General features: G+C 32.4%; 2 protein-coding genes across 2 annotated transcripts in view; one reads left to right on the plus strand and one right to left on the minus strand.

The window, feature by feature from the left end:
* Positions 1–1536: 1536 nt before the first annotated feature.
* Positions 1537–9291, minus strand: LOC143057570 (7SK snRNA methylphosphate capping enzyme-like). The gene is made up of 4 exons (XM_076230887.1): positions 7666–9291; positions 5375–5593; positions 2954–3077; positions 1537–2220 (listed from the first exon to the last, which is right to left on the minus strand). The coding sequence occupies exons 1-4, from the start codon at positions 8974–8976 to the stop codon at positions 1601–1603; spliced, it is 2274 nt and encodes a 757-aa protein (XP_076087002.1). The 5' UTR covers positions 8977–9291; the 3' UTR covers positions 1537–1600.
* Positions 9292–9331: 40 nt separating this feature from the next.
* LOC143057569 (uncharacterized) overlaps positions 9332–19654 on the plus strand; it is a 35446-nt gene continuing 25123 nt past the window's right edge. Inside the window, exons 1-8 of the mRNA XM_076230886.1 lie at positions 9332–9446; positions 12569–12620; positions 13141–13250; positions 13800–13931; positions 15670–15738; positions 16773–16847; positions 17172–17234; positions 19498–19554. Of these exons, the coding sequence (XP_076087001.1) occupies positions 12578–12620; positions 13141–13250; positions 13800–13931; positions 15670–15738; positions 16773–16847; positions 17172–17234; positions 19498–19554 (549 nt within the window). The 5' untranslated portion in view covers positions 9332–9446; positions 12569–12577. The remainder of the gene's footprint in view (positions 9447–12568; positions 12621–13140; positions 13251–13799; positions 13932–15669; positions 15739–16772; positions 16848–17171; positions 17235–19497; positions 19555–19654) is intronic.

A 19654-nucleotide genomic window follows, 5' to 3' on the forward strand; every position in this document is an offset into this window, starting at 1 on the left:
GACAAAATGGCCATAATTAATAAATGCACACAATAATTTCAGAATTTACAGCATAAATTTAAAGGTGTATACAAATGGCTTTTAGTTGCTTCCTCAATAATCATCTCATTGTCACATTCCCTGACATACAATTTAAACAGAAAATATCAACACAAGAGTGCACACGCTGAAATGTCTCGCCTTTTATACTAATCATTGATATTATGTTAATAGTCCTAAGTATAAAGCTTTATTACAACTGTCTCATAAACTTAATATTAACCAAGATAACTAAACAAAGACCAATGAACCGTGAAAATGAGGTCACAGTCAAAAGAAACCTGTGTTACTGACATAAAGATCATAAAATATTTCCATACACCAAATATAGTTGACCTATGGCATATAGTATAAGATAAAAAGACCAAAACTCAAAAACTTAACTTTGACCATTGAACCATGAAAATGAGGTCAAGGTAACATGACATCTGCCTGCTAGACACCTAACAATCATTCCATACAACAAATATAGTAGACCTATTGCATATAGTATGAAAAAAACAGACCAAACCACAAAAACTTAACTGTAACCACTGAACCATGAAAATGAGGTCAAGGTCAGATGACACCTGCCAGTTGGACATCTTCCTTACACCGAATATACTAGCCCTATTGCTTATAGCATCTGAGATATGGACTTGACCACCAAAACTTAACCTTGTTCACTGATCCATGAAATGAGGTCGAGGTCAAGTGAAAACTGTCCGACAGACACGAGGACCTTGCAAGGTATGCACATATCAAATATAGTTATCCTATTACTTATAATAAGGGAGAATTCAACATTACAAAAAATTTTAACTTTTTTTTCAAGTGGTCACTGAACCATGAATATGAGGTCAAGGACATTGGACATGTGACTGACGGAAACTTCATAACATGAGGCTTCTATATACAAAGTATGAAGCATCCAGGTCTTCCACCTTCTAAAATATAAACCTTTTAAGAAGTTAGCTAACGCCGCCGCCGCCAGATCACTATTCCTATGTCGAGCTTTCTGCAACAAAAGTTGCAGGCTAAACAAAAACCATCTATTGTTCAACAAAAAAATTACCAATGCACTTGCTGCTTAAATACTATTTGACATTTTCCCTGAAATTGCATTTATGTGGTCAGAGTTTGTAAGGGGAGTTAAGGCAAAAGTTATTCGAGTTCTATGAAGGCACTTCCACATAAACACTTACTGTCAATAACTTAGTTATGTACATGTACCAACCTAGTATATTGTATTAGTCTTGGGGCTTATAAAATGATGCTGTAAAAATCCTTAATAGCATTTTGTTTTTGTGGAACAGCCTCAGACTTTCAGGTTACAAAAACAGTAAATTAAATTGTCTCAATCAACAATACAATATAATTTAATTCCCAAAGAGTAAAAATAACTTATTTGATATTCTCTGGTATAGCTATCTTTTACCTTTTGCCTTTTTCTATTTTAAGCAGCTCTCAAATATGGAACAAATCTGTTGTTTCGTTAAATATAAATAAATATACATGTTTAAATTCATTGAAAAGTTTTATACTCAAATAATTTTAACAAAAATATTATAAATGCACTATTTCATTTTTCAGTTGAATCATATTTGCTAAGTGATTCCAAGTCTGTCCTAGAGTTCTCATTGTTTTCATCTAAAACTGGTTCAACAATGTCATTTGATGTGTTTTCTTCAATTGAAACAAGTTCAGAGTTAATGCCCTTTACAACTTCCTGTGAATGTAATGGTGATGCTATGTAAGATGATGGAGTATTAGAAAATGATGACCTAGAGTTATCTCCCTGGTCAGAAATGCTCGGAGATGAGTTTAATATTGAACTTTGCGGCGTGGGTACAGACGGTTCGTTTTCATCAATGTCTAATGGCGTATTTGCAAAAGATATTTCACCACTTTGTGGAGTATTTACTGTTGATGACGGTTCATGAGAATGAAGTTCATGTTCATACAAGTTTGATGGAGTGTTTCCAACTGACTGTTCTCCACTAAACTGAGGAGTGTCTTTTGGACTATTTGATGCTGAAACTGAGATAACTGAACTACGTGGTGTGGCTATCGATGAGGGTTCATATGAATGCATTCCTTCCATATTTGATGGCGTGTTAGTAACTCCACTTAATAGAATGTCTTTTGGACTGTTCCATGTTGAATCTGCCTTAGTGTAGAGCTGTATAGGTCTTCTGAATCCTAGAAAAAGGAAAATGTACAATATAGAACTTGTTATGTGCAAATTCAGATATACATGTACATTAAAATATCAATGTCCTAAAAAGTGGCATGGATCCTTTTCAAATTGATTTTTGTAAAGCACAAATTACTAGAAAAGAAGCTCTCCCAGAAATATGCATCTTGTTAGATGGCAAAAGAGAAATATAGAAGTCATTTTAATTGATAATCTTGAAATTAATGATCACATATGTTTCATTACAATGACTTATGTGCAATATCTGAAAGCCTGAAAAGAAAAACACAAACAAATTCATCAAGTTGAACTATGAGTTTTTTTGTAAAAGGCAAATTAACCATGAAACATTAACATTGATCTCTGATCCATTTACATTGTAGAAGAGACAAGGCCACACTTAAAAATATTTTGGTTTGCCCAAACCCTACCCAAAGGTTGAGACAGTGGGTAGGTAGGTAGGCATTTTCTTTTTTTTTCAAAAAAAAATACTGAAGTATCAGATGTTTATTAGTCTTCATGCCTATTTGATTAAAAAAGACTTCTTAAAATCAGGACAATAAAAGAATTTGAGTAGGCAGCTTTTTTCTGGGTAGGTAGGGTTTGGGAAACAAACCCATTATTTATTATGGCACAATAAAATCACAGAAGAAGGCATGAATTATTAGCTATCTTTTGATGTATGATTGCCTTAAACTAACATAAGGTGTGTTACTACTTAAAATATAAGTTACAAACCCTTTGATTTGTTGAATGGCACATCTACCACTTCACATGTTGAGAATCCAACTTCTCTGAGTAAATAGTCCGAGAACTGATGTGGTTTCAATTTGATGCTCTGAAAACTCTTGTGAATGTCCTCCTGAAATGATATGTAAATTTATTGCATATGTATCTATTATTGCTGTGCATCTATTTTAACAATTGAACAATGAAGATATCATGAATGTTAAATGGACTCCATCACAAGTTCTGTTATGGGATATCCATTTCACAGCTGATAGCTGATATGTTGCTAATGTCATTTCTACATTCACCACCCCTTCTCCCAAATGGGACCTTCAGAAATAGACTGATTACTGGGCTTGTACTAACATGAGCAACAGGATGGGTGCCACATGTGAACCAGGATCTGCTACTATTCCAGATCGCCTGAGATCACTGCCAATTTTTGGTGGGGTTTGTGTTGCTCATTTTTAAAAGTTGGGTTTTGTGTACTATTGTTTGTCTGTTGGTCTTTCCTTTTTTAGTCAAGGCATTGTCACTTGTCATTTCATTTTCAACTTGTGAGTTTGAATGTCACTTTGGTAGGTTCACCTCTATTGAAAGTACAAGTTCACAAATATTGAGTGGATTGAGAATTTCATTCTTCTGGTTATGACAATTAACAATGATTAACATATCTTAAGTTTATTCTACTTCACTGTGTTTAAATTCTCACCTATTGAGTGGGGTCAGACATTTGCGGTGATGTCAAAATACTTGTGGTCTTCAATGATATGTTATTACTCCTTGATATTGGTTTAATGATGTGTCAAGACACAAGAGCTACATGTATATATGTATCTCAAAGCATGAGTTTACTATTGCTTTCATGGTTCTAAGAACGTCGAAGATTTTACTTTGAATGGTATTTATAAAATGAAGTATTGTATACATCTGAATAAACAGACTTGTATTATGAGATATATTACTTTAGTACTTAAATTGTAATCTTTTTTATAACACATACATGCACAAACATTATAATGTATTATATATTTAAAATTATAGGTTCCTTGCATATTACTTTTTACAGAACTTAAATTGTTCTTTATTATTTTTTTGGTATTTTATATCATTGTTTGTATTGTACATGTTGTATAATAAATTGTGAAAACTATTGATGTTGCAGACTACGCGAATGAATTTTATTTTTACAGGACATTCGGTCTGGTAAGCATCCTAGCTTTACCAGACCGAATGAAATTTTACCAGACCAATTTTTTTTTTACATCTAATTGTATATTATCCGACAAAAAACAACAAACATATGACTTTGTTGTGCCCTACTCCTCCCCAAAATGCACAAATTAAAACAAAATGATGTAACAAGAGGGGATATTGTTATGAAAGTTGTGCACAATTGCTTGAATGCATTTCAGTGAAGAGTAATGTCCCATTTTATTGGATTATGACAATGTTTGTGAACTAAACATAATTTAGAGTTTCTGTATAAAATATTATTTCCTGTTTCTTCTTTCTTTTTCATATATCTTTTGGTTTTCAATTCTTGTGGTTATATTTCATAGCTAAATTTTGTGATCTGCTTGGATTTTTATTCATTTATTGTATTTAAATCGGCAAACCCGGAATTATCCTTATCCGTTCCCAGAATCTGATCCGGTTTTATTTACATTTCCGGTTGTGCCAATGATGGCATCCATTGTTGTTTTTGACAGTCAGATATGTTTTTACCCGGATTTACACATTACTGGTTGTCGATGTTCGGCATAAAGCTAGCGGTTGAACAAAATAAACATCGCTGTGATGAATAATAAAGATGAAAATGAATTTGAGATCGTTTGGCAATTTTGCTAGAATGTTCCATGAAAAAAAACACCGGACATTCGGACCGGAATTCAACAAAATTTTACCAGACCGATTCATTATTCACCGGATTTGTCCGACGGTCCGACGTATTTCGTGTAGTCTGATGTTGTTATGTTTATGCCCTTTGGGGCCGATAATAGGAACATGAGGAAATGAAATATTGTACATAACTTCTGAAATAAGTTCCATACAGTGTTAGGTCACTTTTTAAGTTCTAAACATGCAAAATGTGTGTTTCAAAAGATTTCAATGACAATATCCCCGCTTTTTCCCTTCCGACTTCCCTAATCAATTTTTTGCAAATTCTTACTTTACATATTGAATAGCGGGATATTTTCATGAGGGATTTATTTAAAAATATCTATTTCATGATAAAGATTAAAATAACATGAAAATATCGGGGGATCCCCTTATGTTAATTCTATATCTACATGCACATGTAAGGAGGATTAGAACCAGGAACCAAGAAAACTAAAATAAATCTATGTTACTAATTATAGACCTAAAAATTATGAAAATAATCCATTTAACAATACATATATAACATTTTAAAATCTCAGTACTTACTGTGAGTTTCTTTTTCTTCTTGTAAGATGACCATGGCTGTGGTTCCAAGATAAGTCTGCCACCAGGTCGAAGATGATTGAAGATCCTACGGAAAAATCTCTTCAAGCCAATGTCACCGTTATTCAAATGGATCCATTTAGTTAAGCTTAAAGCTAGTATGACATCATATTCTTCTCTCTGCTGATCGATCATTTCATCTGATGATAAGACATAGTTCCCCTGAAATTTATAAAATGATAAGAATTAGCTCATTTATACAATTTTTACATTACCTGTACAATTAATTTGATTAGTTGCATAATATGATAATAATCATGCATATGTATTGCATTAATTCTTCCAATGCAATATTATTGTACAATAATTATGATTCAACAACTTGAACAAATTTCTTGATACAAAGTGCATGACTATAGCTCATAGCCATATAAAACACCTGTAATCTGCATGTGAATACATGTACATATGTACATGTATGCGAAATTCAAATAATCATTCATAATGGAAGTACAATGTACAAATTTTGTAATTATATATATGTAAAAGTTGCATTACAAAGGAGATATTATTACCATGACTACCACATTTAATATGCCTCACCAAAAATAACTCACTGAAACCATATTCTGTTTGACAGCTGTACAGAGCATATAGTTCCATAGCAACTACTGCAAACACCCTTGAAATCATGAAAAGTCAATTAGAATTTTGTAAATATATATCATTTACACCATTGCGTTCAAATATTAAATTACTTTTTTCACTATATTTCAAATCATGTGCATATATACATGTATACATATTTCATGTACATGTACATGCATGACCCAAAAAAAGGAGACAAAATTCTTTTAATAGATTTTTTTTTATAGTTAAAACATTTTTATGCATATAATTTTTCAGCTGTCAGTTCAACATATATATACATGTAACTTTTGTATTACATCATACATGTACATGTATACATTTAAAATTAAAATTAATTTTCTGAAATACAAATTTGAAAGAATTCCTTTTCCTGTATTACAAAGGTACTTAAATATGTTCCTCTAGTCCAAAATGAGATTTTCAAGCATTTTCTATCGAAGGCTTACTTACATTAGAGTCAGTTTAAATTGAGCTACGAAATTTGTAATATGAGTTGCATTATGCTCAGAAAAGGTCTTATAAAACAAAAGAGATGCATATAAACCTTTGCATGATGTGTAATAACACACCTGATACAATATAGATCATCCAGCAGGTAGCAAGATTTAATTACCCTAGCAGATTATGGGTTCCAACCCCCCCCCAATAAACAGGCGCGGAGATCCAGGGGGGGTCCGGAGGTTGGAACCCCCCCTTTTTTTTGGACGATCAATGCATTTGAATGAGACATGTAGTTGGAACCCCTCCTTTGTCCTGGGTTAGGAACCCCTTTTTTTTTAAATTGCTGGATCCACCCCTGATAAACATAATAAATGCCTGACATATAAATGTAGTGACATAGGGGATGCTGGTGATTTCATCAGATTATGTCCATAGTACATGTATAGTAATGACTACTGCACCAGTCTTCACGATGAACTGTTAAATCTTCAGGCCCAGAGCTCAATTTTTGAAAATTTTTAGTTAGATTCTGTTGGCCTCAAGATATGATTTTTACAGGCCCGAGAGAAATTTTACAAGCCTGTGCTGCCACTCAGCGTGAAGACTGCTGCACAGGAAGATTTAAAACCTACTCTGTAAACAATAAACTTAAGCACATAAACCATATAAACAATGCATATATGACATACTTTTTTTCGTTAGACCTAATAAAAACCTGTGTTTCTGCTGACATACATACATGTACAAAAATGTACTGGAAAAAAAACTGAAAGGGTGAAAGAGTCAAGACTTGTATACAGTCTGTGTCAAACTGTTTTAGTTTTTGTCTGACCAAAAAAGAAATTTTTCTTCTATATACATGTATTTAATCAAAAAATCTTTAAAGTTCTGTCTGACCAAATGATTTTTTGTCTGACATTTTGTCGGTTGGACATGTACAGAGTTTGGGATACACTGTAAATAGCGCTTGTTCAAAAACTAAATATAAAATCTTACGGGTACCGTAGCAACTAGATATTAGGGATCTAGGGTAAGTCTGTGTGAAATACAGTAAAATATATGCTGTTAAAACTTAATAACAGGGCCTGATGATAATGTACATATGCATACAAAAATGTAGGGCTAGAAGAATCAAGTTTTCTAGGCCTAACATTACAACTCATATAAATGTACATGTAGCTGACACTGCATGCATGAATTACCTGTGTAAATGTTATATTGTATGGAAATCCTTCTTTCGGACTATTCCCAACCACAGGCGGTGCTAGTATCGGACCATAATTGATGGAGTTTGACACTGGAAACGATTTTGAATCCGTCTGACGCGATGTAATATAATGCCTTATATTTTTCCTTGCTGCAGTAATTAGTGTTCTATCAATGTCTACTCCTACTATTTTAGTAGGATTGAAATCTCTAGCAATTGAAAGTGTCAGATGTCCAACATTACATCCAATATCTAGTACATCTTTCTTCTCAAACCATTCCTGTTTAAAGCAATGTAGTCTATAGTCATCTTCTGTTTCTGGGTTTCTATAGCCATAGTATCTATTGTAATTGCCATGTACAAACTTTGGATTTTTATTAAATTTGACAGCACCAGATTGTTTTTGGTTTGATTTCTTAGATATTTTCACAGGCAAAGGTTTAGGAATCTCAAGATTTCTTGATGGACTTAATGATGTTCTGAAAATTGCTCTAGCTGCTGTTGACTCCGGTCTTGCATGAACATCACTCATACTTGAGCATCTCGTCCTTTTCCTTGGCCTTGGGGATGACTGTGGGATTACTGGAGACACAATTTTATCTGGTTTTGAAGAAGAACTAAGTTTGAAAGTTAATTCTTTCATCTGTGGAGATTTCATTTGGGTTAAATTCATATCAGTCAACTTAGGTTCATCTATTTCAATCTTCAAAGCTTGCATTAAATTTTTTCTTTTTTCTGATGGCACCCATTCCTTTGCTAACTGACTACCAGAAGAAAATGATTCATGTCTTTTTTTATTTCTTTTCTTTTTCTTTGCACCTCTCATTCCTATTTCATCATCTGCTGACTCTAAATTCAATGGGTCTGTTATGTTGAATGGCACTGAATTGATAAGTTCTTTGCGATGTGCTGGTGTTGGCACAGGTGATGAATATGGTGTCTTGTCGTTTTCCTCTTCATTTATGCTGTTTAGGTTCAATGGATCATTAATATTTCCACCTAGAAGAAATTTTGTCGGCAACACAATCTGTTCACTTGGTGTTGACTTGAATCTTTTTCTGCGTGACCCCGGGCCATAGAAAGAAGCATCATTTCTGTTTGTGCTTAGTTTTCTTTTCCTCCACTGAACTGATAAATTTTGTCCCCCATCACTTGCTCTTCTGTAAGAGTTGTAGTTCTGTTGATTTTCGTCAAATTTGAATGTAACAGGTGATGATTTTGGTTTTGAGCTCGATTGTTTATCTCCACAAAGAAATTCAGAATGTTCGAACTGAGTGTGGGTCGGTGTCTTTACTTCAACACTCATTTTAACGTCTTTTCACACACAATCGTTGTGTTTGTTTACATCGAGCACGTGTTCGTAATGTAAACGTCGGAACTTTACTGCCACCTGGCGGTTGACCAAGCCAAAAATGCGGTCACAACAACAATCACCTATTTCGTCCTGGCATTCACAGTTCTCAAGAAGAATAGGTTCAAAAGTTAATATTAATTGCACAATTTTAGATTAATGAAGCATTAAATGTCAGAAAATATCCACCAAAGTCGAAGTAAACTTCCTAATGTTTCCTTGAGCGCTCCGTCCCGTAAGGCAGTTAGCTCACACTGGATATCCAGTGCGCCTGTGCAAATCATAGAATTGTGGGAAATAATTTCGGAAATTGTTGTTCCGAAAGGCTATAAATTGTCGTCTGCAAACAAACATTTGAACAAGAAAACAGATTTTGACTCTTCCCAGAAGACTAAGCACTGTATGGCTCTCTAAGAAGATTGAAGGTACAGATATTTATGAGGGGTACAAAATATTTGTAACAATTTCTTAACAAACAGTTGTTGCAAGCACTTGACTTACATTTTTACACAATTATTTTATTTATTCAATTTTTAATTAATTATGAATTTATGATACAGGTTTAGCACATTATGTGTTTTTATGACCTCACATGGCCTTATACATGTATAAACAATCAAAAATAGCAAGTTTTTTTATGATTGATTGAAGACTGATTTTCTTCTCCTTTTTGTTGTTATATATGTTCCAGACAGCTGAGACATGAGCTGTCAGCAAGATAATTTTATAATAGTTCATAAGCTAAAGGCGTGTGCATAATGTAGTGGTTTGACTTTGCAGGAATAAAGTTCACCCATTATTGTGACTCCTAGTCCACATGCCTTTGAATCCACACATCTGTACTCTGCCAGTCTCTGGGGAGGGTGGGATGATCGATGATATGAAATATATAAAATATAGTGTCATGTTGCGATCTTGGAAAAAATAGATAAGTATACTTTATTTTATCGGACGGTGCAAGTTTCTGAGTAATTATTTCAATAGCAAACAGATCAGGTTATAATAAAATTGAGAATGGAAATGGGGAATGTGTCAAAGAGACAACAACCCGACCAAATAAAAAACAACAGCAGAGGGTCACCAACAGGTCTTCAATGTAGCGAGAAATTCCCGCATCCGGAGGTGTCCTTCAGCTGGCCCCTAAACAAATATATACTAGTCCAGTGATAATGAACGCCATACTAATTTCCAAATTGTACACAAGAAACTAAAATTAAAATAGTACAAGACTAACAAAGGCCAGAGGCTCCTGACTTGGGACAGGCGCAAAAATGTGGCGGGGTTAAACATGTTTGTGAGATCTCAACCCTCCCCCTATACCTCTAACCAATGTAGAAAAGTAAACGTATAACAATACGCACATTAAAATTCAGTTAAAGAGAAGTCCGAGTCTGATGTCAGAAGATGTAACCAAAGAAAATAAACAAAATGACAATAAAACATAAATAACAACAGACTACTAGCAGTTAACTGACATGCCAGCTCCAGACTTTAATTAAACTGACTGAAAGATTATGATTTCATCATATGAACATCAGGCACAATCCTTCCCGTTAGGGGTTTAGTATCATACCATCATAACATATATGAGAAGAACATAACCCGTGTCATGCCAACAACTGTTTTTAGAATAAATGTGTTTAGTTCCGATGCAAAGACCTTATCAGTGACTCAATATTAACGCCAACATATGCAATCTTTAATGACTTGACAACAGTATCATAATTATATCCCTTCTTAATAAGTCTATTCAAAGGTTTTGTAAGTTTCTGAGGTGAATACTGACACCTTTGTGCTTTATAAAGAATATTACCATAAAAAATTGGATGTGAAATACCTGAACGTATTAGAAGTCTGCATGTTGAGCTATATTTACGAATGATGTCTTTATACCGATGATAAAATTTAGTAAATGTTTTGGCTAGTTTGTGATATCGAAAACCCTGGTGTAATAATTTTTCAGTAATACATAAATTTCTCTCATTAAAATCTAAAACATTGTTACATACACGAGCGAATCGTACAAGTTGAGATATATAAACACCGTAAGATGGTGACAAGGGAACGTCACCATCTAAAAACGGATAATTAACGATAGGAAATGAAAAATCATCCCTTTTATCATAAATTTTAGTATTCAGCTTTCCATTAGTGATATAGATATCAAGATCGAGAAAAGGGCTGTGGTCATTGTTAGTATTAGCTTTATTTAAAGTAAGTTCAACAGGATAAATTCATTAATATACATACTGAAGTCGTCATTATTGAGAGCCAAAATATCATCCAAATATCTAAAAGTATTATTAAATTTGTTTATCAGATGTTGTTTCGATGGGTCTTTGCTTATTTTTGTCATAAATTGTAACTCATAACAATACAAAAACAGGTCCGCAATAAGTGGTGCACAGTTAGTCCCCATTGTAATTCCGATAATCTGACGATATACGGAATCCCCAAAGCGAACAAAAATGTTATCTAGTAAAAATTCAAGGGCATTTATAGTATCAAAGCATGTCCAATTAACATAGTTTTTTTGTTTATTGCTACTAAAAAATGACCTAAAAGAGTTTGAACATATATATTCACATTCTGATTTTTTGAATGCCCATTTAATTAGGTGTGTGAATTTTTTCTTAATGAGAATGTGAGGCAATGTGGTATACAGGGTAGAAAAATCAAAACTTTGAACAGATTCAAAATCACCAATATAAGCATGCAGTTTATCAAGTACTTCCAACGAGTTCTTAACACTCCAAAAGTAATTTATTCCACTATTTTCGAAGGCCTTATTTGAACAATTTATTATCAGGTTTTTAATTGTACCAAGTGTGCTGGTAAGAAGAATAGACAATTTAGTAGTTGAACAATGGCTTGAAGACGAAATAAATCTATATTTGTAAGGGGTTTTGTGTAGCTTCGGAAGCCAATACATAGTTGGGACTTTCATTGTATTTGGCTCTGCTTGTAAAGCGGTGGCTAAAAGTTTGTTTGTTACAGATTTCGTTTTCTGAAAATGGAGTCAGTTGGAATGTTGGTGAATTGGTGATTTCCTTTTTCCAGTATGCTTTTTTTTATTTTTTATTGAATCATTGGTTGAAAGTTCATACTTTTGTCGTTAGTTTTGATAATTATGTACACATTTTTAATTTAACAATTGTATTTGTGATGTATTGAACCAAAAATGTTCTTTTCAAACACATTGAATTGGATGAATTAAGTATCTTATATAAACCAGTACCAGGAGGTGCATTAAACCTGAAAGATATTTGACTTATACAACAATATAATATCTTAAAAGAAAATATGCTTTTGCTCTGAGCCACAATTAAGATATTTAGACATTAGAGATTTTTTTATGACACCCTTTGAGTGATCAAAAGAAACAATTACTGCATTTAAAAAGTCATGAACTGAAAAATAGATTGTCATATAATAGATCAACTATAAGTGCTCTGATGATGACTTGGTTAAATCATTTATCAAATGTAATGCATTATTTTTAATGATCAGCAATTATATTTTCTTTTTTTTTCTGTTTTTGTTTCAGCATATAGAAATGACTGACCCAAAGAAGCCTTGTTTTAAAAAGACATTTGCAGGTAAAAATTAACTACTGCCTTTTCGTCTTAGTCAACACATACCCTATAGGTCAGTTAGTCTGTCTGCAGCACTTCTGTCACATCAAGATTGCCTCAACTGATTTTCAATTGTTTTGCATCTATAGTGTAAAATCCTATGAAAGGAAAATCTCATTTGTGCCCTTTTGAAATTATCCCCTAAACATTGTTGAAGAAAACAAAGTTTTTGGTTTTAAAAAAGAAAATCACAAAACATCTTTTCATGCTAGGATTTAGCTGTGAAAACGTAGCTCTAAGGTCCTTTTGATCCGCAAATATCAAAAATCATCAAAAGGAATTAAGAGCTACATTTTCACAGCTAGCTAGGATTGCAATGAAGGATATGAAGAAAAAAAATGTTGTAAAAATTTAATTCTTTTAAAAAATTACAGTACACCTTGTTGGCTTGCTAATGGATATTCTTCAAATATAGATCAGTATTAATAGAAACAAAAATGCCATTATAATCAATGTATCTTACCTTTATATATTTGTTTTCCAGTACCAAAGCTTAAAGCAGAAGTAAAAGCTGAGAACTTACTATTGAGTCCCAAAAATCTGTTTAAGACTGCTGAAAATAATACTGCCAGATCTGAAATTGTTCAGGTTCAGGTAAATTAAACTGATTAACACTAGGTGTGAGAGTTAATTTCACAAAAAAATCTAGCTGCTTCTTAAAATTGAACATTTAAAAGCTTCTCAATCTGTCAAATCAAAAGATGTTCAAGTTCAGACTTTTAGACAATATAATGTCTTACCTGAAGTCATATATACAAATAATGAATACCTGCACAATATTATCTTATTGTCTAATTATTTTTCTTGGATTTGATAAACCAGTAGGTACACAAGAATATAAAAACCTATGCATTAACTTTAAGTTTAATTTGTACTTTATTCTGGTATCGGTAAAGTACTTCTCTGATCAAAATCAAATTCAATTTTATAAGTGCTGATCTCATGACAAAAGTTTGAAGATTCTGGGCTTTCAAAACATGCTTGTATTATATAGGTATTGTCTCATAGGCACTCATACCACATCTTCTTATATCTATTGAATATAAAATGCATCTTTAAATATTCTCCCACAATAGCATGAATAGGATTGTGTGCATTATATAACTTAACTGCATTTAAAATTTTACATTTTTTATATAACAGCCAAGTTCTGGAAAATGTGATGATTCTAATGATGTCATAGACAAAGAACAGGACAAGGAGAATACTGCAGTGGTTCCAAAGAAAGTCAAGTCAAAGAAAAGCCTTTTCCAAGCTCCATGCACCTCAGATATTGTTAGTTTTTTTTTATGTATAAATTAATAGCCCAATTTTTGTAAATTTATTTTAAATAAGCTAGAATAAGAATAGAATTTTGAACAAAAAAAGGTATTGATAGTTTAGTTTATTTTTTTTGCACAGTTAATACCTATGTAAGGAAGACCTCTTGTGTGCTCTTTTGAAATTCTCCTAAAACAGTTGTAAAAAAATAAAGTTTTTGGAAAATTAATTCACAAATTTTGAGATTTTGTATCCTCATAATTTCAAGGTCAGACATTATTTCCGTTAACTTTAATACTGTACACAACTGATTCTGGAAACAAAATACTTTTTTCTATACCCGATTCCAAATCTCAAAAAGATAATTCCAAATATAATTATCTCCCCTTAATTAATTCAACACAAAAAAATTACTGCTTTCTAATAGGTAAAAGTAAAAGGGATACCAATCATTTTTGGGATATGATTACTTTCAAGCAATCTGTAGACTTATACCATTGGCTCAGGTCCATGCCCTCACCTCAACCGTTTTATTCTAAACTTTAAGGAACATCTCAGATTCTTATGATTGTCTTGCTTTAAAAGGTAAAAACAAACAAAGGGATTGAACTTAAACAACTTTCCTATAATGTTCTTTTCATAATCTTCATGTTTGATATTTCCCTTGACTTATATGCCTGTTTAATAACACGGAAAATCAGAATTAAGCTGTATTCATATTTAGTGTTTTTATAAATTTAGATACGCGTCAGATGGAATTCCCCAGTTTTGATAAAAATGCGAGAGTTCTCTGAATTCCGATAAATCTATATCTGTCATATAAGAACTGAAGTAGAGTTTTTCTCATTTGTCACCGTTATGAAACTGATATTTGATATTGTACTTCCATAAAGAAATAGAGAATCATCTAGGTCGTTTAATTAACATTTAATATACGTTCTTGCTCCAGGGTCTGTTTTGGTAATTATGTGCATGCATATAGTTTTCTTGACTTCAAAGGGTATTAGATTGAATGGTTGCTCTGGATTCCCCACTCAATTGATTAATTTAAAACTCATGGGATCCTTTCTATGTATTGTCTGCTATTGAGGGTAATTGTTGTTGCATAATTTTAAATCATATGCATCATTTGAATTAAAATAAATGTAGTCCACATTGTAGAGGTGTAACTATAACACCCCTTCAGGCAAAATGGAGTCTTCAATATTATCGTTTCATGTTGTTTCCCTTTGGGAAGTAACTTCCGTCAATTCTGAGAGATACAACATGTCGAGAAAAATTAACTCGTTCTGTTGATAAACGTCTTATTATATTAAAAACAATCGCAATTTAAACCAAGGAATCTGTACGGAAAGGAGTCATGACCACTGACCCAAAGGAAATTAAATATTTAAAGAGTTAGGAATGGGGTTCCTCCTAGAATTAATGTAGGAAAATAGGTGATAAGATACGAAGTGAAATACCTTCTCTCACTCTAAGTCTCAGTGACTGCTGTGGAAAGTAAACTTGGAATTGATAGTACAAAAATAAAACACAATAGGCCTAATTACATTGTTCATACACTTGTATCCAGAATTGGCTATTTTGTAACTATTCAGATTACGTAAATTACATGTTACTTGTGCAGTTGAATTGGTTTTGAAAATAGTATTATCCAGCTACATGTATACATGTGTCAATGAAAATAATGGCAATCGTATCCCTCAGAGCAATCTGCTCTTTGATTCTAAGGTTAGGTTTGATGCTGTTTCAGGACAAAAAGGAGGTAAAGGAAGAATCAAGTGAGAAGACCAAAAAGAAAGGAACAAAGAAATCCCTTAAGGTAATTTTTTTCTAAATTAATAAAATAATTAACTTTCATTTTGTTCATTTCATCTTCTTCTGGGAAGTTATGGTCAGAGTGTACCAACATTTTAAAATATATTCAAAATGTTTAAAATAAAACTATTTGAGGGTAATATACAATATACAATGCCAATGTTTGTATTTGTATTTGCCGGATAATCTTTTTTTAAGTCAACAGGAAAAATAAGAACATGGAACAACATTCCAGGATAAAAAATAAAATCATCTTTTATTGAAATTAGTATATAGACAATAAAAGTACATTGACTTGACATATTAACGATATAAGGATGAGGCTATTTCCCTGGTTCGAGCCGAATCCTTATATAGTTGATATGTCAAGTCAATGCACTATTATTGTCTTTATACTGCAATCTAAAAATAACCATTTTCATCTGTTGTTTAATTTATTATTTAATTTATATATTGGGAAACTTCCCCGTTTAAAAAAAGGCCTCATATCATGCAGGCGGAGAAATATACAACACATTGAAATGTACATCACCTGTTGAAAGCCGCAATCGATGGTGAACAACTTGTTTGAAAATGAACTAAAATATCAACAATAAGCATAAAACATAATGATTTATAGTTTGCAAACCAAAAATATCAACAAGTGAACTATGTTTTTTTATGAAAATTGCAAAAGAAATAAGTTTGAGTCGTTTTATACATTGGAAACAAGAACAGGTTGAATAGGTCATATGAAAAATTAATTATATTTTAGCAATTTCTATTTAAATATTCATGAGGAAAAGTGATATCAGGTCAGTGACTGTATATGACATAGAAATATACGGTCAACGCATTTTGACTGCTCAAATAGAACGAGTGCAGTATAAATGAAAATAATATATGAAATTAATATTGAATAACATTTGAAGCAATATGTCAATCAAAGGAGACCTGCAAAAATTATAAGATAAGCATGCTTTTAAATGGTATTTTGCTCAAAAGTTATATATAAAAAGTTGAAACATTCTGATGAATTTGTGATTTTGATATTTTCAGGAACCGTCAAATACTGATGCTGATTCAAATAAACCAACTGATTCAGATAAACCAAAACCTAAGAAAATAAAAAAGGTAATGTTTTATGAACAATTATGCAGTAATTGATTTGATTTATTGTTAAGTAAAAAAAAAAAATCTTTTCATTAAGTTTTTGTTGTTGGATGGATTGATTGATGGTTGGTGCTTATTGCCACTTTTAAATAGTATCAGCAACCTTGGCTATAACTTGGCAGCCAGTTTTTATTGATGGAGGAAGCTGAAGTATTTTCAACTGAAATACTGGTAATCATAGTCAATTTTGTTGTTAGAAATATCTTTGTTCTTATCTTTGCATATCACTTTATTTTTACGTACCAGTACAAGTATTTTCAAATTTATTTTTGATCCTTGTTGCAGGTGAAATCTAATGTTAATGACGATGTTGATGTTTCAAAGCCAAAGAAAGTGAAAAAGGATAAGGTAAGCAGTGATCGGGAAAGTCGTGCGCCCTGCGCCTATAGAGTGACTTATGTAAGCGCCCACGTGGCGCACGATATTTTTCACTTCGTTTCGATATGTTTAGATATTGTCAAATGGATTTCCGATCGTGTTCTGTGCCGCCATGTGTGTATACACAACTGTGTAATGTTCCTCCAATGATAGGAGCACCTATATATTTTTGGGACATCTCGGGTGTTTTCCTATGGAAATAATAGAACCATGGGTGTAACTGATTACCCAAAAAACGTAATTAACCATCATTCATGATATCATTTTTTACAACCTTAAATTTGTAAAATTTGGCTAGTACAGACGAGATTTGTCTCTATAATTATTATCTTTTAACTTAGTTCAGCTTGCTACTTTTTCGTTGAAAAACCCCAAAGCCTTTTTATGAATATAGTTGTTGTCTCCATAAAAGGCGACTAACTGTCCTTGTCACTTTTTGGTCTTTGGCTTGTTTTGACATTTTGTAAACATGCCTTCTGCGAATTGTTGTTTTGTTTTATCAATTAATGATACTCTCTACTGTTATTGTTGTCATCGTGATGAAGTAATAATAATACAAGAAGTGCAGAGGAAATGCCAAATACGTCCTCTAATACGGAACGTCAGGAATAGTATGGTATCGACGAAGACCGAAATTTAATGTAAAAAAAACCATGCACATGAACAAGACAACAGTAGCAGTAGAAACATTGTAAATAAAGGATATCTTAAATATTATCTGGTTTGGAAGAAATTATTTTACATTCTTTGTTGAATTGAAATAACAAAATCACAGGCACAATATCTATAATATTATTTAAAATCATAAAGGTAAGTACCACCATCTCTTTGCCGAGATATACACTTTTTACTTTTTTCACTGTAGTCAATTCAAATGGCCCATTCATTTGACAACATGGCCCATTATTTTTTAAAATGGCCCCTTGAATTTAATTTTGAGGGGCCCTGGGCCCATAGAGAAAAAATCCTTCCAGATCACTGGGTAAGTGCTGTTCTTAAATAGATCTTGGTGGAGGAAGGGATCTGAGGATTCACTAAAATAAGTTAATTGTGAGTGTTTGCAAAATTTAAATTCAAATCCAGTCTTAGCCATGACAATTGGTATGTTGTCAGTACTTATAAAGTTCTGAATAGAAATGAATAGTTTAGTGTAATATGTATTTACAGTATTATGAATGTTTTTATTTTCATAAAAAAAAATAACGGATGATATGATTTCTGCATATCACGGTATAGACTGTAAATTCAGAAATTATTGCAAAAATGTGACAGGGTTATAAACGCAATAATTTAGACTGGCATTTTGACATTTTTTATATGAATTAATCAGGATTTTTCACAAAGGATATCGCAAAAAATAAAATCGCGTTTTACTCCAAAATGACAAAATTGAAATAATAAATGCACACAAAATTTCTCAGTTTACAGTTCATTATGATAGAATGTCTTCATATTTGGTCATCAGTTTGAACCTAATGAGTTAATTGTGATGTGTGAGCACTTTTTAGATTTGTGGGACAACTATTTCCTTGCTGTTGATATATCAATTGAATATAAAAAAAACTTTTATTGCAATTTAATCTAAAAAATATTGCTGAATAGAATGACTTCTTTAATAGCATCAGCATGATTGTATTGATTGAGTAAATGTAATCTGAAAAATGCAGACTTCATGTTTTCCAATACTTGGAATTATGAGTGGTGGATTATGCTTTAGTTTAAACATATTGTATTTATAACTGATTGGGAAACAAGTTATTGCAACTTATATTAATCCCTTTCAACATTGCTGGTCGGAGTGCTGCCTTGCATCGGCATTAGCCTGCTCTTTTTGGAAATCTTCATGGGTGTCTTCTCTCTTAACACGGCCATTTATCGTCCTTTACAAACTATCATCCTTTCTCTAGACCCTACTCGTAAATGGTGTCAAGAGAGAGACCAAAAAATTCAGTCCCTGAAATTTTCTCCCCAGAAAAGGGATCAAACCACGCTTTATAGCACAACTACTGATCATGCATTCTCATTTCTAATGTTTTAAAGTTTTATACCAAAAAAAATTGGAGAAATGTCATTTGAAGATGAAATCAGATATATTCATTTGTTTTTGACAATAACATTTTCAAACCTGATTTGAACTAATGTGCATATGACGATCATAAACAGAATAAGAAATATCAATATATCTATATAAATGGTATTTTTATAATCTCAAGGATTTACATTTTTTTAACAGGAGTGTGCTGACAAAACAGAAAACTTGTCAAAACCAAAGAAGCCAAAGAAAAAGAAGGTACTGAAATCTTATCTTAATTCAGGTCAATTGGTGTTGACATTGAAAAGAGCCAATGGAAAAGTTAAAATAGAAGACAATCGTTTATGACAACATTGTT

Source organism: Mytilus galloprovincialis, chromosome 13 (genome assembly GCF_965363235.1).
Source record: "Mytilus galloprovincialis chromosome 13, xbMytGall1.hap1.1, whole genome shotgun sequence".
In the NCBI taxonomy this organism is placed as follows: Eukaryota; Metazoa; Mollusca; class Bivalvia; order Mytilida; family Mytilidae; genus Mytilus; species Mytilus galloprovincialis.